Raw genomic sequence first — 27,774 nt, forward strand, 5'->3', positions numbered from 1 at the left:
TTGAACTCCTTACTGAATAGATACTTGACCTAGCCAGGATTTGAACCCTGGTCTCCCATGTCAAAGGCAGAGCCCTTAACCAGTACACTATCCAGACACCACAAAGAGCAAAGTCTCATATTTTTATGTTCAGTTTAAGGGGTTCATTTATTTCTAAAGAGCATCCTTGACAGATATGTCTTGCTGATCTTTAAAACAAACCGATTAATGTACCATTGAACTTTCTAGCACTAACTCACTTTCTCATACACTATTTATTTTTCAGAGAATTCAACAATAACCAGTCTAGTTTTTCTTTAACTCTTACTGTACTGGAAAACAGAAAGGGATTGCAGATAATTTCTTAGTAGGGCTAGTACTATATGTACTGTAACTATGTTTATCGCATCATGTCACATGTCATTGCAGAAACACTTTAAGCCAGTATGCAATAATTCTTTGTTAAACGTGCGTTAGTTAAACCAAGTGAATAACACATTCCCATATGACAACAGATGAACTGCCTATTTATCTAATGAGCATTATGAGTACATATAATACATTCCCAACAGTGTTATTATATTCCACACCATTTTTCTTATGGTTTGTCTTCTGTTGTGTACATGAATGTTGCATGTTGTGTTCATGTTCCGCCAGAGGGCTCTACTGTATATAAGAGCTTGATCAAACTTCAGTAGAAATCTGTTTGCAGATCAAACAAACTGCCATCACTGCTAGCTTTTTACTAACTGATGGAACACCAAGCTATGTGACGGTCAATTCCCCACTACTCCTGCCTGTACCAGGACAACGTTCCCCGATCAACTTCTGATCAGTATTTTGATAGAGATTGACCAACTGGGGCTCTAGATTTTTAAAAATATTTATTTGATTAAAAGTCTTGCATGGATTAAAACATAGCTTCATTTAGCCCTGCTGGCTCACTGAAATCCGTAGGACTTCAAAGTATAAAACTTACAACTCCAACTCCCTCCCTACACACACATACACCACACAAACGCCACTGCATCGCTAACAGTCTCTTATAAGTATACAGTCTAAATTTGGTAATGAATACAGAAAATGGGCCCCAACCAACATCAACCACAAAGAGTAAATCGAATAGCTATTAGTTAATACACGGCTCAGAGTGGTCTGAAAACAAGAGATTTGAAAAGAAAGCAGACTGTAGTCTGCACTTCAAAACACTCAATAAGTCGTGAAATTTATGAAAATATAAGGCTTTATATTTTCATAAATTTCACGACTCATTGAGTGTTTTGAAGTGCAGACTACAGTCTGCTTTCTTTTTAAATTTGGTAATGACTGTGACAGTTTAGCCAATCACAGATCACAGCCTCACACGCTACTCTACATAGAAGCAAGAAGCCATCACCCAGCAGGGCTCTTTCTGGCTATCCTGAGACACCCACTGCTACTATACCACTGCAGTAACATAATACACTGATCTATCTCATCTGTTGTAAGGGCCGAAGGAGTGCTTTCTTTTGCATTTTACCAGATTTTTGCCCACATGCTGATCTGCACAGAAATGATAATATTGATAAGATGATGAAAGGTCAGTTGTCCAAGCAGTGTTTTTAATCAGAGCCTCCTAAAATGCTTTACTGTGTCCATCCTACCTGGGGAGACAGCCCCTTCAGCAGTTCAAATAAAAATAAATAGCTTTTGGTTTTTCAAATGCACTGAAGTAGACTTGTGTGGTTACGTAGGTGCTGATTCCCTAAATCCTAGTAATATTTCTGCATGCAGACAGTGCATGGCTAGTTTACTAGCATTTATGCAAGTATGTACACAATGCGTGTTGCTAAAGTATAACTTGTGTTATGCAAATGCAGAATAGAAGCAACACGGGTGTTGAGTTGAGCTTTCTGCGTATGGCAATTTTACTGTGGTTTAGTGACTAAACCCCTTAGAAAGCAATAGATTCTCTTTAAGGTATACTCCGTGATGTGTCAATGGATTGGTCAACGAAAAGGAATAACATTTGTATTTCACACTTTTCAGAAAAGTCTGTCAAAAGTTTTGAGCTGTAGAAATTCTAAACAGCCTCTCTATCCAACTAGCTGCACTATAACTGTCACTTGTAGGGATCAGGAATCAGTCCCAAGGGCTACAGTTCCAGGCGTGAGTTCATATAGACACATCCTTCAGCTATTGCCAAGGGACATGTACTGTCTCTATGGAGGTGAGAATAGTAATGATGTTGGGAAGTACAATGGATTGACTTCCGGTTGGAAAGGGCGCGTTGAGAAGGGTAAAAATACGCTGAGAGTCAGTTTCAATTCAGGATTCATGCATTCCAGATTTTTAAACAATCTTGGGGGTCTGAACCGGGGCTCAGTTATTGAGATACCCAGACTATTTGCGTTATAACGCTAAGGACAAATGGGTTATCTTCAAACCTGAAAGAAAAGCTGACAGCACCACCTTATCTGTCTTCATACAATAGGAGGTGTGAGAAAGTCCATTTACCTCGCTCTATAATACGCAGTGTTTTAACATTGCAGGAATATTGTATCCAGCAATTATAAGCAAGGGAAAACAGCATTCAGTGACTCAATATAATAGCTGATATAACCACAGATAAGCTTTTAGTGGAAACATCCTGAAGCACTCCTTACTCTGTAAATTTACTTTTCTTGTGAGTTACCTTCTCTCATTCACCTGACAGGTAGGAAATGAAAGTAGCAATATAAACCATGTGCATGTGACAAACAGAATTCATGTGGTGTGACATGACTTCAGATGGAATGAACGTTTCAGGTCTATGTACCTTTTTTTGGGCGGGCAGGAACTTTTATAGAAGTTGAACTGATAGAGGAAGCTAATGAAAATCGTCGTGTAGCTTCTTTCTCCTTAGACTCCGGCTCTAAGTGAACACACAGATGTAAAGTAATGATGTGTTAAAAAGCGCAGTGCTAATAATGAAACAGGCACACCATTAAAGAAGCATTAAACTAAAAACACACGGGTTAGTTACTATGACTGGGCATGTTTCTTATCATCACTATTCACCCTCTGTCTTGGCACTGGTTATAAGGAAACACTGACGGCCTAAGTGCATGCAATAGTTTTTGTCATTAGTGCTAGTGACATGTTTACTTTATCCTGCTCTTAATCTTGTTCTCATACAGCAAGCTGTTCAGAGGGAACAACAAAGTACACCCCTCTGTAATTCATGCACAATCTTTCCTGAATAATAATAATTAAGCATAAAAATGACATGCATATGAGAATGTCAACATAGCTATGCACACTGATCCTGCTTTTGGCATCTGGAGACTTCTGTAGATTGTTACACTGCACCCCCTGCTGTACTTATAACCTGCTGTATGACAGCATTGAGTATTTGACCTGAACTTTCAGCATAGAAGGCTTCAGCACACAGTTATGGAAGACATTGTGATATTATTCCATGTCTCCATTTAACCACACAGTGACCCCTTTCCCTATGTCATGAACAGTGCAAAACATTTTAGCACCACTTAGTATGCATATTTGAGGGGTGTAAACAGGTGTCTCTGCTTACAGAACATACATGTCACACTTACAGGAGCTGATTTACCTTGAACAAAACCAATAGGCACTACTACATTTCAAATTACTGATTGGCGAGCAAGCTCATGGTGAACCAGAACTCATGGGCGTGTGTAAGGGGCTGAAAAAGATCAAAAAGCCTCCTTACTAAAATGCTGTGCAAAGCAGAAGGGTGCCTTCTTAAAACAGAAGGTATTTGTGATTATTCAGGTTGGAGTGAGCTTTGAGGTGTCCCACAATGCATCACCGCTTTGTTGTCCCTGAAAGCTAAACACACCTCCAAAACCGCTGGGATGCAATGATGTGTCAGCTTGTTAATTGTACAGAGCCACAATAATTCCAACATGCATACAGACTGTTTCAGATTGGTTGATCCTCATCAGTGCATGACATGGATTAAAATGGCTCTATAGGGTAGGACTTAAAACACCCAGAGTTAAAGATTGCCCAGCAAGCTCATGGTGAATCAGAACTTCTAATAAGGGGCTGAAAGAGATCAACAAGCTGACACATCATTGCATTCCAGTGGTTCTGGAGGTGTGTTTAATTATCAGGGACAACAAAGAGATACTTTGCATATTCAGCAGTGATGCGTCGTGGGAGACATCACATGTTAACGCCAACCTGATTTATCACAAATATCTTCTGTTTTAAGAAAGCAAACTTCTTTACTACATTTCAGCAGTCACCATAAGATATCATGTCTGATAGGTAGGGGATACCTCCTTGGGAGCATTGATCACCCGGAATATTTGGGCTCTTTGAGCAATGTTAATACCTGTCTATAATTGAGATGCCTTTGACTCCCTTGAGGGATTGTTATTTTTCCACACAAAAAAAAAAACAATACAATTTGTAAAAAAAAAAAAAAGATATAATTTCTGAAGACATCATGTTGTATTCCATTAAAATATTTTTAAAACCAAATGTGTATATTCCATCAAATACCATATTTTTCGGACTATAAGATGCTCCTGACCGTAAGACACACCTAGATTTAGAGGACACAACCCAGGGGGAAAAAATGTATTCTAAACCTGGTGCATCCATGATGAAGGGGAATCTTGTGGACTATGCACCCTTTGTACCTCATGCCCCCTTGTACCTCTTCTGTCTCCGTGTCTTCCTGTGTCCCCCATGTATCCACCTCTTTCCTCCTTGTGTCCTCCTCTATGCCCCTTTGTGTCCACCTGAGTCCTCAGTTTGTCCCCATGTCCTCCTCTGCATGGGCACAGTACAAGGAGTCCCCAACATTGCGGCAGTTTGGAGGTTCGTATTGGCAGGCGTTCACAAGTCAAGAACTCCCTGCATTTGGACTGTAAGATGCAGTGACGTTTTTACCCCTCTTTTGGGGTAGAAAAAGTGAGTCTTATAGTCCAAAAAATACAGTAATCATTTTTCACAGTGTATGAGTTATTGTTTTGCAACTTAAACTAATGATACTTAAAGTACCACCTTTACTTGAAAGTAGAGCCCCTTGGCCTTAACGTTATTAAGTAACCTCTTTACGGTAGCATATAACTTAACAGAACAACATAATTTCTCTTGCTGCTGAAGCAAAACACTTTCATATAATACATTTTGGTAATGTCTTGCTGGAAGTCCTGTGCCTAGTGAGAAAAACGCATGTGCTACTGTCCTGAGCTTTGAGGGCAGATAAAAATGCACAAATCAGATCTTACTCCACAAGTGACATCATCACCATCCAAAGGATAAAAGGAGAAAACGCACAACATACAGTGAAAACAATTTAGGTGCTGCATGCTTATGTTAGATGAAATGGCTGAGGTTCACAATGAATGGAATTACATTTTAACAAAAACAGCTGGGAAATGAGCAAAGGTGAGCCACGCATGATCCAACTCATGCCTGGAGATCACTGTCTGATAGTTCGATGCAAATTACCAAACACACGAGTCAACAAGAGTGACAGAGGTGTGGCAGATAAACCTACGCTGGCTGGTGACATCAAATCCTGCTGGCCAGCAAACATTAATATTACAGTAATTAACATTAATTATTATTACTACAGGTTAGGTTGTTTTTCTACTCTACTATATTTTCATCCTCTTATCGTCCATCTTTGCAAAAGGAAAAATTGTAATTGTTAAAGGAAAGATATAATGGTTTTATCTTAGAATTTTACATTTCGAGAATGTCATCATCATGTGCCTAAAAAACAGAGACAAACAGAGACTCATATTTATTAAATGTACAGAATTAACTCAAACAAACCCAGTTACTACTGCTTTTTTTTCAATCAGAAAACTACCTAGATATTTGAAAGTTAGCAAGAAAGTCTGACAGTCTGCCTGGCTTACACGGCTATTTAAAAGGAGATTAATAAATTATTGATAAACTATTAGGCTAGGAACACACTAGGCAGAATCGCTGGCATTGCAGAAAATGCTAGCGTTCTTGCCACTAACGAAAATTCATGAGCTACATGTAAAAATGCATATATTGTATGTGCGTTTTACATTGTGCGGTTTTGAAAAAATGCACTACTTGCTCCATAGTTTATTAAAAAGCATTTAAAATGCACATACTCTATCTCAATAGAAATGCAGAGGAATGTGTTTTTGATGTGTGTTTAAAAAAAAAATATGTCACTGTATTTAACTCCATTGATTATGGAAATTAATAAAAACGCGAGCGCAAAACAGACAAAAAACACATAAAAAATGCATGAAAACCACCAGCACGAAAAGCAATCGTAAAAGCATACAAAAAAAAAATCACACCAAAAATGCAGCAGAACCCCCCAAAAAACGCACAATGCAGAAAATGCATGGTTTTGTGCACTGCCTAGTGTGCTCCCAGCCTCAGTCAAAGGTGTGTGTATTATCAGCACAGTGGACAGCTTTGCAAACCTGAGCCCTTGCTTGGAATAAGCTAGCTGTAAATATAGGTCCATGGCACGCACATTACACTGTTGATAGTGTGGAATTAATAACAATGAGTTGCCTGAAGCTCAGATCATTAAAGTGAATTGAGCCACTTTGGGCAGAATGTCTTGTTATTCCATCATAAGTGAAGCCAGTTGCGTGTGGTCCGGTATTAGTCATGGAGAGAATCCGAAGACATAACAACAAAAGTTGTTCAGGTGATACCTTTAATGACTAACTGAGTTCTTTGCAAGGTTTCAAACCTTTAAAGAGTAACTGTTAGGCATGAAAATCAAAATCAATTCTCTATTTCTATTTGTTGAACAGATAAAAGGAATGCTAAAAAGGCAATGCCTAACTTCAAAATCAATCTTACTTTTTTTTATTGCAGATACTAATCCTCATGTCCCCAGCTCATACTAGTATGCAGTAATCAGCCACAAAAGAGAAGTTGCAGTGCAGGCTGGGGCGGGGGGAGTTCTCCTTTACTTTCCTCCCCTTTTCCACAGACACAGCTAGTTCAGCCTGATTGGCTGCAGTCTGTGTCACTCTAACGCCTATTCTTCTCGCGTACGTACAAAAAGGGCGCCCGGACAAAAAGGGTGTAAACTCTAAATAATAATTAATCATTAATAGGGTTTATAAAAATAGTGTGCTATATTTCGTTTACAAATAATGTTTAACAAAATTATAAATCATTAAATAATGTTTATGAAATCGGAAATTGTGAAAATTTTAATCTTCCCTGTTTCTAAAGTTAAACTTATAATTATGTTTATTAAAAAAAAATAATATATGTTTAATTGTTATAATTCTATATTATTGTGAATAACCTTCATTTACGGTTTGTTCTTATAATAAAATCTGTAAATATTCTTTATAACGATGATATAAATATAACTACGTTCGTAATAAGTGTTGTAAAACATTAGTAATTATTACTAAAATTTTACTAAAACTATACCTAAGCCTACTCTTACACAGAACCCTCCCTGTACCTATCCCTAACCCCTAGACCCCCCTGTTGGTGCCTAAACCTAAGACCCCCTTGTTGGTGCCTAAACCTAAGACCCCCCTGTTGGTGCCTAAACCTAAGACCCCCCTGGTGGTGCCTAAACCTAAGACCCCCCTTTATTATGTGGATAATAATGTTTTACTAATTGTGGATGCAAAAAATATTTTGCAATTTACGTTACGTATTGATCGCTTTATTTTGTGAATAATAATGTTATACAAACAGTAAGGGATAAAACTTTAAATAATGTTTTAATTAGTTAAATAAGATTAATATGTTTAGTATTTTTATAAACGTTATTCGGCACGGGTGCATTTTATAAACGTAAATCACCACAAGCACACTTATAAATCATTAAAAATCTCCTGGCGCCGTTTGTAAACGTTATTTATGTCCTGCGCCCTTTTTTCCTGCTCGGCGCCCATTAAACGTTATTTATTATGAGAGTAAATGGCAGCGCCCTTTTTGTCCACTAGCGGCCTGCGCCCTTTTTTCCCGCTTCCATTCCTCTCATTGGCTGCCTCCGTGTCTGCCACCGTCCGCCCCCTCCCCGCACTCCAGCTGCATCGATAGGCATCTCCACTTCAGTGGGCACCTCTGCATCCATGAGGACCCCCGACCCTGCTACCATTTCCATAGGGATTCCCTGCATTTACCATCAACCCTGTAGCATACCCGCTCGGCCCGCAGCTTAGCGGGAAAGAATATATGCAGCGCACACAGACTCACCTCAACATAGTTCCAGGCGATGGAGCTGCATTTATTCTTCCCCTCTAAGCACTGTAATGCTGTGGGACGAGCAGGCATGCTGCAGGATTGAGGGTAAATACAGGGGGAATCCTTATGGATATAGTAGCAGGGCTGGGGGGTTCTCATGGATGCCACTGATGTGGTGCTCACTATTTCTGTGGGGAGGAGGGGGTAAGTAAGGGAGGAAATTACGTCACCATTGGCTTCAGCTGGAGGGACTAAAGATGGCCCCTGCCAGCGAACAGAATTCTCTCTATTCACCTTTTTTTATTTTATAAAATTCACTGAAATCAACATGTTGACAGTGCAATACATCTGTTATGTAAGTAGAGCAAGTATTTATCTACTTATATAAGTAGTTTTTTTTTCCTGGCATAGTATGGCTGACAGCTCCTCTTTAAGTACAGTTTTGATCCAGATCTTTATCATGCCTGAAGAAGAAACTTTAAGTTTTGAAAGCTTGCAAAGAAATCTTGTACAGTTTGTCATTAAAGATATCACTTAAACAATTTTTGTTGTTACGTCTTCGGATCATCATTAGTGACTGACTGCCAGCAGCGATTTTGCTAACAACAGAGCAACAAGGCATGCACAGTCAGCAATGTCATTAACTTTACTTATCCAGGCTCTGGAGAATCCTCACTATCAATAATTTTCCAGCAACTGTGTGACCCGTCCTTTAAATATGAATTACATATGTGCAATATTTATAATTATCTGATTATGCTCCTGCTGCCTCCAACTGCAAAGCAAAAAATGACAAATCCCTGTATTTTAGTTCCTCCAGATGTAAGGGGTTAATCTCCCTATTATATTCCTTATTACTTGGACGCAACTCTGAAGATAAACTCCCATATATGAGAGCCTGGGAACAGGAACTGGGTATCCAGATTTCTAGCTCAGATCGGTCGACTTCTTGGGAAGCGATCTCAAAGGTTACTAAATCTAACATAACGAAGGATACTGCAGTCAAACTACTTTTTCGATGGTACTATACACCTACTAAACTACATAAATTGTACCCCTCTGTTTCATCTAACTGCTTTCGGGGCTGTGGCGCAGTTGGCACACTAACCCATATCTTTTGGAACTGCCCAATAGTAACCAAATTTTGGGATGATTGGAACTGGAAAGATATGATTCGTAGGGTTTTTGGGTTCCCGGTCTCATTGTCTGCCCCCCAGGCCCTCCTATATACTCCCAACGAGGAAGTCCCTGGTATCCATCGTATTCTATATATTTACATGTTGATTTCAGCCCATTGGTGTATTGCCTTCCAATCGAAAACATCTAATCTTGACCTTTCACTGGTCAAACAAAGGCTTGATTTGTTTATGCTCATGGATAGAATCTTCTACTATAGCATTGAAAATATGTCCAGGTTTAATTTGATATGGGACGACTGGAAATCCTATAGGCACCTGTAACTTGACCCTGTCTTGATGATGATATAACAATCTCATGGCCCCTGACCCCCCCCCCCCCCCTCCTCCTTTGCATCCCACTTAGGCTCGGATATGCTTCCATACTGCAGGACCCATTGTTTTCTCGTTTTCTAGCTCCTTTCTCTTTGTTCCTATTGTTGTGGTATTTGTTCTATGGTTCTGGTTTTCCTTTACATGGTGCTGATAGGAATACAAAGGTCCTCTAAAGCCCAATCTACACGATACAATTCTTTGTACGATTCGATTACGATTCTATTAAATCTGACATGTCCGATCGGGATTCAATTTGATGCAATTTGATTAGCTATTGTTTTGCAATTGCAAATCGAACTGAATCGAATCCCGATTGGACATGTCGGATTTAATCGAATCGTAATTAAATTGTACAAAGAATCGTATCGTGTAGATTGGGCTTAAGTTCTACTTTAATCATTTAAGGAGCCCTCTGGAATCTCAATAAGGCGGTTTGACTCCCCCATTTTCCAGTTGGTGCACCTTCCTGGATTACTTACTTGTATTCCTGGTTATATTCAGACTAGAGTGTTTTTGTGTATATTCTGTATTTGACCCATACTGTTAAAGCATTTGTTTTGATTTTATGCCATTCAATAAAGCACATTTAATAAAAAAAAATAAAAAATGACAAATATATGACCCTGCGGCAGAATGTGCCAACAGGGTCATATGCATAGTGCCGCCCCCGCTCAGTGATGTACATCAATGGGATTCCAGTCAGCTCGCGCATGCATGCCATGTCACTCCGCGCTCTTGATGATGAAATTCCTGCATCGTCTATTGACTCCAATGATTCTACCGCCATTGCAGTGCTACGGAAGTCATACGGTACTGCACTGCAGACTTTCAGAAACGTCTGGCGCAACACAACGCGGTAAATGTGCTAGGCCCCATTGACTTACATTGCCATTGTGTTACCCTGCGGTAAAACAGGGTTATGCAACACACACTTGCAATGCATGCTAACAGGATTTTATCATTATCTCTGTCGCCAATGGGAAATTATTTCCTAATTTTCTGTTCAGACAGGATGTAGTGTAAAAAATTCACCATAAAATAAGCAAATAAACTTTTTTTTTCGTATCGTGAGTAAGAGGCAGAGCCCCATATGCAATTCACTTTTTCTCCTGAATTTTCCCCTGGGTGATATTTTCACAACTTGTCATAAAATCATAAAATGCCTTTTAGGCCACCAGCAAGGAAGAAAACACTCACAATAAATTTGATATTGCTTTTTCACCCACTTTTGGATACCTTTTCAATTGCAAAACGCTCAAGTTAGTTTAAAGAGAAGATTAAAGTTATCTCCTAGGAGATAAGTCAGGTGAAAAAGTTCATTGCATTTCGGCCAGAATCTGTTTCAAGTTTTTATAGCTGTCACTCAATTCCTTTCTTGGTGACACCCTTGGCAATTTCACAGCTACAGCACAGCCCTTGGTGTTCCCAGGTCAGGGAGTGTGGAAAAATCTTGGGCAGCACAGTGGCGTAGTGGTTAGCACTCTCGCCTTGCAGAGCTGGGTCCCTGGTTTGTATCCCAGCCAGGGCACTATGCAAGGAGTTTGTATGTCCTGACCATGTCTGCGTGGATTTTCCATGGGCACTCCAGTTTCCTCCCACATCTCAAAAACATACAGATAAGTTAATTGACTATATTTATAGTCTGTTAATCACTGCAGAAGATATAAATATTAAAAAAGAATCTCTGACCAACAGGACAAAGAGAGCAATGACCTGGCAAACATTCTAACCCTTTCCGACTGCATTGATACCTAACAAACATCTTTGATCAGTTGTCCTGCTTTAACCCAGTGCAATGCTCACATCCACAGTGTAGAGGCTACACATAAATAGCAAACAAATCACGGGTGAGCTCAAATGTTGTCACAGTGGGCAGACAGATGAAGTGGTGATGGTGATGTGTAGAACAAGACACCACAAGGTCACTTTACCTTTGGGTGGAGCTCTGCGGTTGGATAAGCCCTGCAATGTGAACCTCTTTCTAGCAAGCGCTGAGCGCTCAAGGTTATGACTGGCAGCAATATCAGCTAGGAGAAAGGGAGAGGGAAAGCGGTAAAGCTGGAAGGGAGTGAGGTTAGTTGGGTTAACCAGCAAGCAAAACAGAAGGGAAGGTGGGATGGTGATGTGTTCTGACGTTAAATGCCTAAAAGGATTTATAATATGCAAGTAATATAATATATAACAAGCAAACAGACATTCAGAGAACTATATATACATACACACATCCAAATTGTCATACAAAGTGATGTCATCATTGTACCTTATGTATGTAAATGATCCGTCATACATTTGAATGCAGTGCCAAAGATATCCATCCCAAAACTACCTTGGCGCCACACTCCCACAACAGGTGGCAAAATATACCCAGTACTGTAGGTTGTTTCATTTCAGCCCTTTTCATTCTGGCGCCATTTCATGGTATTCCCAGCACAGGGAATTTCAGTGATAGATCTCTTAACCGGTCAAGCACAGTATTTTGGGGCGTAATAGGTTTTATTTATCTGTTTTGGGGTTTTTTAAGTGATGGGGGTTATTTGCTCTGGGAGAGGGGATTGCTAGGATGTGGAAAAGGAAAAGGAATTGTACTTCACATCAGTGGCATATACAGTGTACTGTAGACAATATTTATTTGATGTCCTGCAAAATGAGTAAGTTTGCCCACTTGCAAAAAAATGAACAGTTTGTAATTTTTATGGTAGTTTCATTTTAATATCAACCAAAAATCCAGAAAATACCACGTACATATTATATCACATCCCCCATTGCCGGTTTCACACCAGCAACTAGCGTTTTATCGCACCGCAACACTAAAAACAAGCTTTGGAGATAAATGCGATAACGAACGCTAATGTAACCTTTGGCAGCAAGCCAAACTATAAATAAGGCTCTCTTGCATTCACTTCCTGTGGTGGAAATATGAATTGCAAGGAAGTGTATTGAAAAAATATGCTTCCGAGCATACACCTCGCAACTCACACACAAAACAGTTTAAAATATCTGTGGCGCCATTGAGTTAGAGACTTCTAATCAACGTACACATCGGCATGGATGTTGACCCATAACGTGCTTAAAATTCTCATAGACTATCATTGCTTTAGCATTACCCTGCGGTAAAAATGGGTAAGGCAAAGCAATGAAAACGGACTCATGTGCAAGGGGCCTGAGGCTAAGTTCACAGTGGTGGGTTGCAACTTTTTGGGGGAATCTTAACACAGAAAGTCACACTGCGATAGTAGTTAGGATGCAGCGCACTACAGGATCCCAAAGCACTGCATGTAGAGCATTTCCACATAACGCATGTTTTAACAGAGGCAGTGAATCATAGTCCTAATTGGCTGTATGCTTCACTGTATGCAGCCTAAAGGTCGCATAACATGCAGTATGACTTCTTTGTTCCATTCCATTGTACGGGGAACCCGATGTAGCTTCCACTGTGAATGTAGCCTTATAGATTTTCTGTGACTAGACATGCCACTGGAGCATTGGAAATATGGAAACATCCAAAATTCCTTTTGTGGCTTTGCATAATGTCTGGATTTCACAGCACCGGTCCTGAAAAGACGCAGAAAGTTGATGGGTTACTCAGCTCATCAAACTCTGTGGGGCTGATTCACAAAACCCTGATAAGATTGCCATGCGCAGATAGCAGTCAGCTATTTTATCAGTTCTTATGCCATCTACATAATGTGCGTTACGCACATAGCGGTACAACCAGCGTTGTGTACACAGCGTGTAACATGCATAACATGCAGTATACGATCAGGGTGCGCATTCTATACATCACACGAGTTGCAGTCTGTTACCTGCATACTACAATCTTTCAGGGTTTTGTAACTGAAATATAACTTTCATGAAAACTGGACCTTTCTAGGAGAAGCCCCTCTGACGCAGCTGAAAACACTACTTTAGGTGCATGTACTTCTATGGGCCATTCAAATTTCACTTGTCACTCATTTGTCCTCTAGTCCGATCTATTACATACAGTGTTATACATGTTTATATGCATTATTTCTTACTATGGTTACCAGTTATCACTTTCATCAGTGAGCAATGACGACTGTATATGTGCAGGTTTCCCTGAGATACTAATTTACAACTCAAAGCAGCTCTTCGCTAACAAAAGAGCACAGAATATTGCAGTGATGCTTTATACACCAGGGCAACATACCTAAACAACTCTGTGCTATGTAACAAACAAACAGCTTTAAAGAGGGAAATGATGCCTTGAAGGAAAATTCCACTTTCCTTATACAGCTTCTATAGACATAGACAGGTGCTACCCATGTATTCTTTGTAATTAAGGCTTAGTTTGCACAGTGCTCGATGCAGTTTAGTGCACCTAGTCTGCAATACTCATAATATTGCATAATTAGCAAAGTGCACCTTCTCACTAAGGGCCCATGCACACTACATAATGCATGCACAAACACGATATTGAGCATACTTTACCCGTTTACCCGGTGCGTTAAAGCGTAACACAAGGGAATGCACAACTATACTGTGAACCGTAACATAACAGCCTATGGACTTTAATGTTACCATGCTGATCGCACACTATGTGCAGTCAGTTATGAATGAAAGTACATAGTGTAAGTGAGCCCTCATGCTCTGCACTGCATTCTAGAACACATTGCTGCTTCATTTTTGTCTGCAGCACAAAGCAATTCATTGTAATTGAATGGGATCAAGATGTCAGCAGGTCTGAGCACATCCATCGTCCACCACTAGGCTGCCTGACGGGACAGCAACACACTCCTGCTAAGCCCTGCCCACCTTATGTTGGTGTTTGACAGCTTGTCCATGCCTGATTAGAGTACAGTGTGTAAACTGCCAACATTTCATGTACGGTTTATTCATGCCTTGGAGTGTTAAATGCCTGTTCAAAAGTATTTGTATTTAAATATTTAAAACACTGATTCTCCCTTTCAGGCCTATAAGATGATTTATTAATTTTAATGGGATGCCTGATTGTTCTTTTATCAATTTTATATGTATCTTAAAACCTTCCTGGCGGTAAGCCCGAGCTGAGCTCGGGCTATGCCGCCGGAAGGCACCGCTCAGGCCCCGCTGGGCCGATTTGCATAATTTTTTTTTGCTGCACGCAGCTAGCACTTTGCTAGCTGCGTGCAGTGCCCGATCGCCGGCGCTACCCGCCGATCCGCCGCTATCCGTCACGCCGCAGCGCCCCCCCCAGACCCTGTGCGCTGCCTGGCCAATCAGTGCTTATATGCAATAAATGCACTAGTCTGGACGGATGATGCACGCTCTCTGCTCTTCAATTTATGCAATCAGTGCCAGGCAGCTCTATGGGGTGGATAGGAATCCCCTTTGACGTCACGACGTCGATGACGTCGGTGACGTCATCTCGCCCCGGAGGGGCTGGGGGGATGCCGCTGAGCAGCGGCTATCATGTAGCGAGACTTTGTCTCGCTACATGAAAAAAAAATAAATAAAAAAAAAAAAGATTTGCTGCCCCCTGGCGATTTTTTAGCAAACCGCCAGGAGGGTTAAAATGTACATCTTTGACAAAACAAATAAATACTTAAAACAATACATACACCATACTAAGAAAAAATGCAATACTCAGCAGTCAGGAAATCACAATATACATTAAAATATCTATTTATTATGGCCTTATAATAAAACAAATAAAAACGGACTCAACAGCAAACATTTGGCTTTGATGCATTTTCCTTCTATTGACATAATATACCGCATGTCAATGCATCATTGTTTTGAATACTCATACCTTTTGTATGTCTCCCAGCTGGACTTGCTGTTCTGTTTTTGTTCTTTGGTGAATTGTGATTGGATGATTCTGCTTTGTTTTGATTGTTCAGGGATGTTTTGTTTGACCTTTCGTTAAAAGAGAACCGAAATCAATATTCAGCCACATGAGCCTAATAAATTATTTCTTAAACAGTACAGCCACAAGAAAACTGGATTTCTCTTGTAGAATTCTCTGAGGCTGGGAGGGCACTTTTTTTGTGTGCATGTTTTTCTGCATGAGTTTACTGCATACAATGTTTGTCTGTATGTGGGGGAACGCACATTTTTTCACAGAAGCTAATGTAATTGATAGAGAAAATGCATGCAGTGCTTCACTGCTGGCATTTTTTTTTGTGAATGGAAAAAATGCACTAACCCATGATTAACATTGGTTCTCAGTTTTCCAGTACAGAAAATGCATACAAAAACAGAAAAAAGTATGCTCACAGCCTGAAGTAGATTGGATTTGATTTTAACGACTGCCATGGCATCAATTCATCAATGGCTGCTAGGTACACACCATACAATTTTCTGTTAGATTTACCTGCCAGGTAGATTTTTTCCATGTTGGAAAAAATCAATCTGGCAGGTAAATCTAACAGAAAATTGTGTGATGTGTACCCATCATTAGTAATAGAAAGAAGGAAAGAATGATAAACATTGTGTAATGGCTTTGCTGGCACTGCATCTGTTTCTGCCTCTGAGCACTGTGATAAGATGAATGGGGCTGCAAATACAGCCACACCAAAACTACCTCTGCACTGAAGCAGTAAGCCACGACATTACGTAGCATTCATATACTGAAATTTTAGCATTTTTATTCCAGTGGATAATGGTTTCACCCTGGACTTCATAGATCAGCCTGTCAGCACAGATGATTCTGGTACTGGACTTCTTCATTAACCTCCTTGGCGGTATGATTATTTCCAGATTTTTTTTTCCAAAAGTGCTGCAATTTTTTCATAAGCTTTCAGACCCTAAAAATCATACCGCTTGATAGATCTGCGGCAGCCCTGCACATTCCACACCTCCGATGGACCCAACTCGGGATTACTGCTCTGAGCTGCGAATTTCTGTCCCGAGCCTGACTCGGGGTTACCGCTAAGGAGGTCTGAGTCAAGGTAAAGTGATGAGATAAACAATTGTATCTATAGTCCAAATAACTATATCCGTAACAAAAATACTTTCCTAGAATCACAGTCTTTTGTCAACATCAAATCAACCAAAGGTGACACTTATTTTGTCAAAATCAAATCAACCAAAGGTGATTTGGGTAACACCTGCCTAATGTAATGACTAACTGTGGATAGTTTATTGCAAGCTTGCTAAACTTTCTTTTCTAAGTATGATAAAGATTTACAGTATTTTGTAACTTAGGACCAGTTTTCACTGAACCAGCGTGCAACTTGCGAGGGGCACGCCGGCACTTGCAAAGATGGGAGTACGTATCAGAATCCCTGTTGCCGTGCCAAGCAGGGCTATACGCATTTGGTTGCGTGAAACTGAAAAACTGCGGCGTGCCGTCCAGAATCGTGCTGGCATTCATTCGGATGGCATGCTATTTCGGGAATAGGCAGTCTTTCCACGTGCATCTTGGACACGGGAAACACTGCATTTCCACTCACGTGCTAGTGCCCTGAAAGTTAAAAATGTAGGCTTGAAATTTCTACTGTTTTAGGTGCCTTTCTTTTTCTTATGTTTTTCAGACGTTGAACTTCTGTTATGTTTCCTGAACTCATAAGTGTTTCATAGGCACAGTCTGTGAAATGCAAAACTAATCATTCAGAAAAATGGCCTAATACTAAGGGTGGGAGGGAGCTTGGTTTCAGAAGGTGATGTAAAAATTGCTTTTTGCTTTTAAGATAGAGATAAGGTTATATGGAGGAAATGCAAATCTAATCGGCTGGTGTGTCATGGTTTATCAATATAATAAGCAGACTTTGCAATTAAATCGGACAGAAACAAGCATTTAAATGTGGAACATAACATGCAACTAAAACAAATGTAGAGCCAGACCACATTTTATAGTACATGACAGACCGAATGGAGAGAAAGGAGTACAGCAATGCTCTACCATGACTTTATTCATACCTGGTAATAGAAGAATTCATGGGAGCCCGGTACACGCTCTCTGTAATCCTCTGATGTAACTGGCTGGCTTCTATAAAAGAGAACCAAAACAATCACTTTTATGTAGCGCAGCACAGAACTGGAACTTTATAAGGAAATACCACTTTTTTTAATTAAAAATATATATAAAAATTGCCATAAACACAGATTAGTGCTACACATCTTTTACCTATGTTAAGAAGAAATATATTTCTATCTGCAGCTATCTAAAAATTGCCTTTTTTGCAGTCTTAGCACTTTGTGCATTCTTTTGCATAGCAGCTGTGAGACTGTCCAGATACTTCAGTCTTCACTACTCATTTTAAACACCTTGACAACTCCAGTGACTGGCAGCAAACTTCACACATCAATCTGCTAGGTTCTGTTTAGGAGCTCTGTACAAAATGTATGTTTTATAAGTACATAAAGCAAAGTAATCAAGCTGAAATGTTGTCATTAAAGGACTACTGTAGGGAGCTAGGGGGAAAAAAGAGTTGAACTTACCTGGGCCTTCTAATGGTCCCCCCGCAGATGTCCTGTGGCCGCCCAGCCAGTCACTGGTGCTTTGGTCCCCGCCACTGGTTCACTTCTGGAATTTGCAACTTTAGAATTGCAAAACCACTGCCCAGTATGCTCCTGGTGAGGTCAGCAAGAGTAAGGATGCGGCCGCTCAGGCGCAGTGGGTTTGCAATTTTAAAGTCACAAATTCCGGAAGTGAACCAGCGGTGGGGACCGGAGCATCAGTGACTGGCTGTGTGTGCACAGGACGTCTGCAGGGGCCATTAGAAGCACCAGGTAAGTACAACTCTTTTTCCCCCCTACAGCAGTCCTTTAACCCTTTCAATTTACAGACCCAAACTGAGAGACATACTGACAACACTATGGGCTTGATTCACAAAGCGGTGCTAACCCAGTTAGAGACTTTAGGCGTGATAACCATTGCACCACGCTGGTGAAAAGCCAGTTTAGGTGTGATAAGTTTAGGCGTGATAAGTTTAGGCGTGATAAGTTTAGGCATGATAAGTTTAGGCATGATAAGTTTAGATAAGTTTAGTACGCGCGCAAAGTCCCGCACGCAAAGCAGCGCCATTAAACTCTATGCAAAGTGCACCAGACTTTGCTAGCGCAAAACTTTTGATCAGCTGTGCACTGCGGTGATAACCCAGTTGGTGCTTAAACTTATCACACCTAAACTTATCATGCCTAAACTTATCACACCTAAACTTATCACACCTAAACTTATCATGCCTAAACTTATCACACCTAAACTTATCACACCTAAACTTATCATGCCTAAACTGAGTTTAGGCGTGATAAAGGGCTTTTCACCAGCGTGCTAACTGTTAGCACTGCTTTGTTAATCAGGCCCTATGGGTCCAATTCACCTTTTCTGCTAAGTTTTCTCCTTGGAGATAATTTTTATCTTCTATTTTAAATAACTTTTCAGCATTCTGCAGAAACTTGAAAAAGTACCAAAAGTACCGGTAGGTAAAAAGTACTGCTAAAATTATTCAGAGTATTTTCTTGCTTATTACTTGCTTAAAAGGCATTTTATTTATAAAAATTAAACTTGAACAAAACTAATGTAACTTCTGCTACTCCATAAAAATGTGTTAAAATAAAAGAAGTTACCTCTGCAGGCTTCAAGTTGTCCTCAAGACTGAGATTTCCCTTTAAAGAGAATGATTCTAAAGCATTCTTCACAGATTGCTTTAATAGTCCTCCCTCATAGTCATGTAAATACCATAGTTTGAAATATTGATTTTGCCCATTTAACAACCATTCACACTTCAGTGGCTAGGCCATCACAATGCACGTCTGTGTGAGAGCTGCAGTTGCCAGACACTCCATCTATTTGTCAGTTCTGAATGATTTTATAAAGTGGTAGAAATCAAGATAAACAATAAATTGTGTTTGTCACGTACAACAGAATACGTAGTCTAGACTAACATAAAAGTTACATGTTATTGGACTTGTAATAGTGGGTAGGTAATGTGTTAGCCTCTTACCAAGTACAACTTTGGATCTAGTGCCATGGTTCTGGTGCCATGCAATGTATCAGTTTTGTGGTTTGGGATAGCATGATGTTTTGGGTTAGTGATCTTCTTTTTTTGGCAGTTTGATTTCTTCTCCCATCATTCACACACCCTCTCCTTCTTTTTAAAACACCTCTTCCCAACTTAACCCTTAACTTTATCCTTCATACAAACTTCCTTCCTGACACTAACAATAGCCCCACTTAATAAAAAAAAACATCCCATTCCCCTAACTTTCCACACACAAAAAAAAACCCTGGTGCCTTACCACAGCTTTTTAACCGTAACTAATAAAGCTAACCAGAGCCAGGACGAGGTCCTCCAGCACCCAAAGTGTGCCCCCCATCCCTCCCACCGCAGCCGTCACAGATTGCTATTATCCCAGAATTTTTTTTAAGCAGAAGATCACTGATATGGTTAAAAAAAGCAGGTTGTCCTGCTACTCAGCTTCAAATCCGCATCCAAACTTGAGATAACAGTATCTTTACACACATTGTAACAACATTTGAATGTAAACAAACACAGTGTAACAAGTGAAAAGGAGCTCTCTGTGCTTCAGACATACACAGAGTTCAGAATAGCTCATTAGAAGATGTTAATATATGATAAAAAGCAGTTTGAATAAAATGCAATGACAGCATTTAGGGCACAATAAACTACACTTTGGAATCTTGTAATTTGCACAGACATTATTACTTATGCACAAAAGCAAATATGATAACTGTATGAGTAATAAAAATTAGGAAAAAACATTGTTATTGAATGGTATGTCGGAGTTTCAAACCACTTTAATGTTCCTTGCCTTCATCTTTTTCTGTGCCTTTGGCTAAAAATCTGGTTCCAAGTCTACTACCCCTCTACTAAAGTCTCCTGGTGTGCCTAACCGTCTAGCCATAGCAACCTGAGCATCAAGTCTTGGGCAAATACTCTGGCTATTCAGCATATGACTGTACAAACCTACAACTTGCATTTAATTAAAATTATCAACATGCAGCACATTGTGTATAAACAACACAAAAAATGTACAGCTACTGCACCAGAAAATGCTGTCATCTGGCAGAGTTCCCGCAAAGGTACTGCTCATTCCTTCACCCAAAAATATGAGTGCTTGGCTTAGGTTCCTGACCAGACTGATCAAAAGCACACCTCTCCTTAGTCTACACTTTATAGCTTCCCCCCTCCACACAAAAATGATTATATATATGGAGCAGAGTAGCGGAGAGCAGGTAGCAGTTGCAGTTAGCATAGCTCATTATGGGTGAAACAGTGGTAGTTCCAGGTTTTCAAGCCAAACAGATCTGTAACTAATAAGAGTTAGTAATAGTTTATGTGGGCATTGTCAACTGAGGCCATATACAGTACTTCAGAAGCTAAAGTTCCTCCTAGTTTAATAAATGTTAGCACTTGTCTTGGATGCAGGGCATGTATTTTTCAGTCTGGCAGAGGCAGTGTATGCCTGTGCGATTAACCATTCAATTGCAACATGTGTTTAGGCCTTTCCCCCCACCTTTCCTTAACTTTGTAACTATGCAACTGTCAGGTTAGCTGCTCCCAGTCCCTCCTCCTGAGTTTCCTGTTTGCATGATAAGCAGTAGCAGATTTGCATATGATTTGCATCTGAATTGAATGCGAAGTGTGCAGAAAATCTATTTAGGTGCTGCACACTGAGCTGATGGTCATTTCAGATGCAGCCTTAGTGGTATGCGCTGGTGTTCTCCTCGCTGTTCAACCAAATGTAAGTTACACATTTTTTTTGCTTAGCTGCTCCCAAGGTTTTAAATTTAGGTTAGGCCACTTGCCCGGAGGTTTGCCTCACCGTGGTGCAAGTGTCTAGTATAATATACTTTGCATGCAAACCATATTGGAAGCTAAAGTTCCTCCTAGTTTAATAAATGTTAGCACTTGTCTTGGATGCAGGGCATGCATTTTTCAGTCTGGCAGAGGCGGTGTATGCCTGTGCGATTAACCATTCAATTGCAACATGTGTTTAGGGATGCGCAGCCTTTCCCCCCACCTTTCCAGTACTTCAGATCTATTTATGCCTAGCCCAGCACAAAGTCACTTGTAAAAGAAGGAAAATGGAGAGATCAATCATAATTTTTACGGCTCCCTTACAAAATCAAAATTAATTTACAAACTTCTTTATTATGAGTGGACTAAGTGATCAATGTGCATTATCAGGACCACTCTATTCTGGAGCAGATCAATGAGGAAAATCCGGCTTTTGCCAGCTGAATCACTAATTGACCTGCACTGATCAGGGAAAAATACAATTTCCACAAAGCCCTAGGGGCCATTTGTTGCTAGTAATAGCCCTTGCTATTTATTGTACTTGAGAAACCCGTGGTCTGTTTGAATATGTCCCGGATTTTGGACTAAAATGCCTGTCACCCAGCACAGGACAATATCACATTTTTGAGACAGTTCAAGTGTCTATATTGGACCTGATAAACAGGCCTGAGCATTCTCAAACTCTGGATATTGTAATATGAACAGGTAGCCAGCAAAAGACATAATACGATTTTTCACATCCAACTACATGAAAAGTACTTTAAAAGAAAACAAAGTCACTGAATCTAAAATAGAAATGCTATTTTTCCCGACTTGATGCTAAGATTGTTTTATTACTGGCGATTTTGATTGGTCTGTTTTCAAACTTCGTGCAAATTGCAACAAAGTTTGCGTGTCTTTGAAAAAAATCTGTGTCTTGTTGAGTAGTTATACATGGATACATTTCATAGTTCGCTGTATTCCTTTGTTTATACCTGAAGATTTGCTTCCTTGTTGGCTTTATTGTTTGTAACACAAAAACATATAAAGGTCAGTCATAAAACTAAAACTATATTCAAAACTAATGTAAATTCTGCTACTCCATAAAAATGTGTTAAAATGAAAGAAGTTACCTCTGCAGGCTTCAAGTTGTCCTGTTAGCACCTTTCTTATCTCAGAAACCCAAAGGTTTTTTTGCTCAACAGATGATGCCTACAACCAGAAAAATATAAACTTTCCATAAGTATTAAGCCAATAAGATGTATTAAAGGGAATCTGAAGTGAAAATATATTTCATAATGAATTGTATGTGTACTACAGCTAAGAAATAGAACATTAGTAGCAAATAAAAGAGTCTGATATTGTTTCCAGTACAGGAAGAGTTAAGAAAAATCTTCACTTGTTATCTATGCAAAAGAACTTCTCTGAGCTCTTCGAGCCAACTTGGGTTGGATACAGTGCTGTTTTCTGAAGCAGTTATACATCACAGAAACAGTGAAAAACAGCTTCAGATAAGATTTTGCTGCAGGAAAGTTCAAAGGGTCATCAGCCCTGCTCTGTTTCCTAGTTTAACCACTTGCCGACCGCCCACAGCCGATGGGTGGCGGCAAGGGCTGGGCCCACACGACCGCAATACGCCCATCAGCAGCGGCGGGCTTGTCTTCATTCATGACGCGATCAGCCGCCTGCAACAGGCTCCGCCCCCCTCGCGCAGTAACCCGCCAGCATTCAGAAGCGCCGGCGGGTTACTAGCTACCAGATCGCTGCTAAACAATGTATAATACGCTTTGTAATGTATACAAAGCGTATTATACAGGCTGCCTCTTGCCCTGGTGGTCCCAGTGATCGAGGGACCACCAGGGCAGGCTGCAGCCATGCAGGTAAGCACCCAAGCACACTGATCTGCCTGCCCCTTCCCTCTGATCGCCCACAGAACTCCTCAGACCCCCTCTGCCCACCCCCCAGACCACTGTTTGCACCCAATCACCCCCCTAATCACCCATCAATCACTCCCTGTCACTATCTGTCAGCACTATTTTTTCAATTAGTCCCTAAACTGCCCACTGGGGGCTCTTGATCACCCACCCATACTCTCAGATCCTCCCCAGACACCCCCCCCCCTGTGTACTGTATACATCTATCCTCCCCTGTAATCACCTGTCAATCACCTGTCATTCACCCATCAATCACCCGTTAATCACCCGTCAATCACCACCTGTCACTGCCACCTATCAGATCAGACCCTGACCTGCCTCTTACGGGCATCTGATCACCCTTCCACACCATCAGATCGCCCGCAGCCCTACCCTCAAATCACCTCCAAAGTGCATTGTTTACATCTGTTCTGCCATCTAATCACCCACTGATCACCCATCAATCACCCCCTGTCACCACCTGTCACTGCTACCCATCAGATCAGACCCTTATCTGCCCCTTGGGCACCCAATCACCCGCCCACACCCTCAGAACGCCCTCAGACCCCAGCCCTTTTCACCTCGCCAGTGCATTGCTTGCATCTATTCCCCCCTCTAATCACACCTTGAGACACCCATCAATCACCACCTGTCACCCCCTAGCACACCTACCCATCAGATCAGGCCCTAATTTGCCCCGTGTGAGCTCCTGATCACTTGGCCAAACCCTCAGATCCTCCTCAGACCTCCTTCCGATCACCTCCCCAGAGCATTGATTGCATCTATTTTCCCCTCTAATCACCCCCTGAGACACCCATCAATCACATGCCCATGTTCTCTGCTGCCATGTCCAGGTCACGATTTGAGAACATCCTGCGCTTCCTGCACTTCAGTGCCAATACAACCTGTCATCTAAGAGGCCACCCTGCTTATGACCGGTTCCTCAAAATTCTCCCCCTCATAGACCACCTGTCATCAAAATTTGCAGATGCTTATACCCCTGCACAGTCATTTTGAGACATTTGGTTTCCAGACTACTCACGGTTTTGGGCCCCTAAAATGTCAGGGCAGTATAGGAACCCCACAAGTGACCCCATTTTAGAAAAAAGACACCCCAAGGTATTCCGTTAGGTGTATGACGAGTTCATAGAAGATTTTGTTTTTTGTCAAAAGTTAGCGAAATTGATTTTTATTGTTTTTTTCACAAAGTGTCATTTTCCACTACCTTGTGACAAAAAATAAAATCTTCTATGAACTCACCATACACCTAACGGAATACCGTGGGGTGTCTTTCTAAAATGGGGTCACTTGTGGGGTTCCTATACTGCCCTGGCATTTTAGGGGCCCTAAACCGTGAGGAGTAGTCTAGAAACTAAATGCCTCAAAATGACCTGTGAATAGGACGTTGGGCCCCTTAGCGCACCTAGGCTGCAAAAAAAGTGTCACACATGTGGTATCGCCGTAGAGAAGTAGTATAATGTGGTTTGTGGTGTATTTTTACACATAACCATGCTGGGTGGGAGAAATCTCTCTGTAAATGGACAGCGGTACCACATGTGTGGCACTTTTTTGCACTGTAACTGCGCTAAGGGGTCCAAAATCCAATGAGCACCTTTAGGATTTCACAGGTCACTTTGAGACATTTGGTTTCAAGACTACTCCTCACGGTTAAGGGCCCCTAAAATGCCAGGGCAGTATAGGAACCCCACAAGTGAACCCATTTTAGAAAGAAGACACCAAAGGTATTCCGTTAGGAGTATGGTGAGTTCATAGAAGATTTTATTTTCTGTCACAAGTTAGCAGAAATTGATTTTTATTGGTTTTTTTTTTCACAAAGTGTCATTTTCCGCTAACTTGTGACAAAAAATAAAATCTTCTATGAACTCACCATACTCCTAACGGAATACCTTGGGGTGTCTTCTTTCTAAAATGGGGTCATTTGTGGGGTTCCTATACTGTCCTGGCATTTTCGGGGCCCAAAGCCGTGAGGAGTAGTCTTGAAACCAAATGTCTCAAAATGACCTGTGAAATCCTAAAGGTACTCAATGGACTTTGGGCCCCTAATGCTGGGCATACATGGGTCGATCCGGCGGCCGATTAGCCGCCGGATCGACCCCCACCGTGTCCCCGCTTGTCCGCGCGGATCGATCCCCACTCGTCCTTGCCGGTGCTTCCTAATCAGCTGCTCGATTCTCTGCCATTGCCCACCGGCGGGGATCGAGCGGGCGGCAGTCGAGCGGCATGATTGGGCCAGCTGAATATTATCAGCTGGCCGGATCAGCTGGTCGATACACAGTACAGAAACGTACCTTGTATTCCCAGCATTAGCGCAGTTAGGGTGCATAAAAGTGCCACACATGTGGTATCGCTGTACTCAGGAGAAGTAGTATAATGTGTTTTGGGATGTATTTTTACACATACCCATGCTGGGTGGAAGAAATCTCTCTGTAAATGGACAATTGTGTGTAAAAAAAATCAAAACATTGTCCTTTACAGAGATATTTCTCCCACCCAGCATGGGTATGTGTAAAAATACACCCCAAAACACTTTCTTCTACTTCTCCTGAGTACGACAATTCCACATGTGTGGCACTTTTTTGCAGCCTAACTGCGCTAAGGGGCCCAAAGTCCAATGAGCACCTTTAGGCTTTACAGGGGTGCTTACAATTTAGCACCCCCCAAAATGCCAGGATAGTAAACACACCCCACAAATGACCCCATTTTGGAAAGTAGAAGTATTCAGAGAGGGGCATGGTGAGTCTGTGGCAGACTTCATTTTTTTTTTGTCACAAGTTAGCAGAAATGGAAACTTTTTTTTTTTTTTGTCTCAAAGAGTAATTTTCCACTAACTTGTGACCAAAAATGAAATCTTCTATGAACTCACCATGCCTCTCAGTGAATACTTTGGGATGTCTTCATTCCAAAATGGGGTCAATTGGGGGGTATTTATTCTATCCTGGTATTTTAGCACCTCATGAAACCTGACAGGTGCTCAGAAAAGTCAGAGATGCTTCAAAATGGGAAAATTCACTTTTGGCACCATAGTTTGTAAACGCTATAACTTTTACCCAAACCAATAAATATACACTGAATGTTTTTTTTTTAAATCAAAGACATGTAGCACAACAAATGTGGACAAAAATGTATATGGAAATATTACTTTATTTATTGAATTTATTTATTTGAAAAATGTCAGCACAGAAAGTAAAAAAAAATCATTTTTTTGACAAAATTCATGTCTTTTTTGATGAATATAATAAAAACTAAAACTCGCGGCAGCAATCAAATAGCACCAAAAGAAAGCTGTATTAGTGACAAGAAAAGGAGGGAAAAATCATTTAGGTGGTAGGTTATATGACCGAGCCATAAACCGTGAAAGCTGCAGTGGTCTGAATGGAGAAAAAGGCTCTGGTCCTTAAAGGGAACCTTAACTGTGGGCCCAAAAAAAAATTCACTTACCTGGGGCTTTCCCAAGCCTCCTGCAGCCATCCTGTGCCCGCGCCGGTCCTTCGGTGCCCTCTGGTCTCCCTCCGCGGCTAAGTTTTGTTTTCGGCCGACTGCCAGTCATCCTCCGGCAAAGTGTCCTCTTCTTTCGCATTCCCCGTCGTAAAGAGCCGTAAAGCGCGTCCGCATGACGCATCTTGCGTCATGCGGACGCGTTTTACGGCTTTTTACGACGGGGAATGCGGAAGAAGAGGACACTTTGCTGGAGGACGACTGGCAGTCGGCCGAAAATGAAACTTAGCCGCGGAGGGAGACCGGAGGGCACCAAAGGACCGGCGCGGGCACAGGATGGCTGCAGGAGGCTTGGGAAAGCCCCAGGTAAGTGAATTTTTTTTGGTTTCACAGTTAAGGTTCCCTTTAAGAGGCGAAAAGACTGTGGTCCTTAAGTGGTTAAAATACAGAGCGTGGTTTGTAATTTGCATATACTTGTATGATATAATGATGCAATTAAAAAAAAAGCTAAATAACTAAAATATAAAAATATGAGACTCTTTTCTTTGCTACTAATGTTCTATCAATTATCCGTACTACACATACTATTCATTATATCAAACTTTATTTTCGCTTCAGTGTCACTTTAAGTACCAGTGCTAAACATCTGGGTTAAAAGGGTAAGAACTATTTTGTATACAGATTTTGCAGTATCAACTCTGTGAAGAAAGATTTCCAAGAATACTACTAGTCTGTATAGGATTCTTGGATAAAATGTAAAATACCAACAATAGCAATTATTTTTTCCATGTAATTAAAATGTAAAGGTTGCAAGTAAAGCACAGAAAATCTGTCAGGCTGCCCACACTGAAACCCTTGTTATTCTAAAATGCACATATGTATACAGTAATTACACAAGGATATCCGTAATATGTAAACATTAGCATATGTTTGTACCACTGTAAAATGAAATCAGCTGCTAATTGTAACCTGGAGTCAAACATTCTGCTGCCAGGACCTGAGCAGGTTGCTGGCATATTTACTGATAAAAATAGATAAAGAAACCAGGAC

At 40.8% G+C, this 27,774-nt stretch overlaps 1 protein-coding gene across 5 annotated transcripts in view; it reads right to left on the bottom strand.

The window, feature by feature from the left end:
• MCF2L2 (MCF.2 cell line derived transforming sequence-like 2) overlaps positions 1 to 27,774 on the bottom strand; it is a 448,572-nt gene that overhangs the window by 32,025 nt on the left and 388,773 nt on the right. For 4 of the 5 annotated variants that reach the window (XM_068281097.1, XM_068281096.1, XM_068281099.1 and 1 more), the window contains exons 24-27: positions 22,489 to 22,567; positions 17,532 to 17,601; positions 15,421 to 15,527; positions 2,777 to 2,872 (exon numbers count right to left, since the gene is read on the bottom strand). In XM_068281097.1, the coding sequence (XP_068137198.1) occupies positions 2,777 to 2,872; positions 15,421 to 15,527; positions 17,532 to 17,601; positions 22,489 to 22,567 (352 nt within the window). The remainder of the gene's footprint in view (positions 1 to 2,776; positions 2,873 to 15,420; positions 15,528 to 17,531; positions 17,602 to 22,488; positions 22,568 to 27,774) is intronic. The other variant, XM_068281100.1, reaches the window with a different exon arrangement.

The sequence above is a fragment of the Hyperolius riggenbachi genome, chromosome 4 (assembly GCF_040937935.1).
Source record: "Hyperolius riggenbachi isolate aHypRig1 chromosome 4, aHypRig1.pri, whole genome shotgun sequence".
NCBI classification, from domain to species: Eukaryota; Metazoa; Chordata; class Amphibia; order Anura; family Hyperoliidae; genus Hyperolius; species Hyperolius riggenbachi.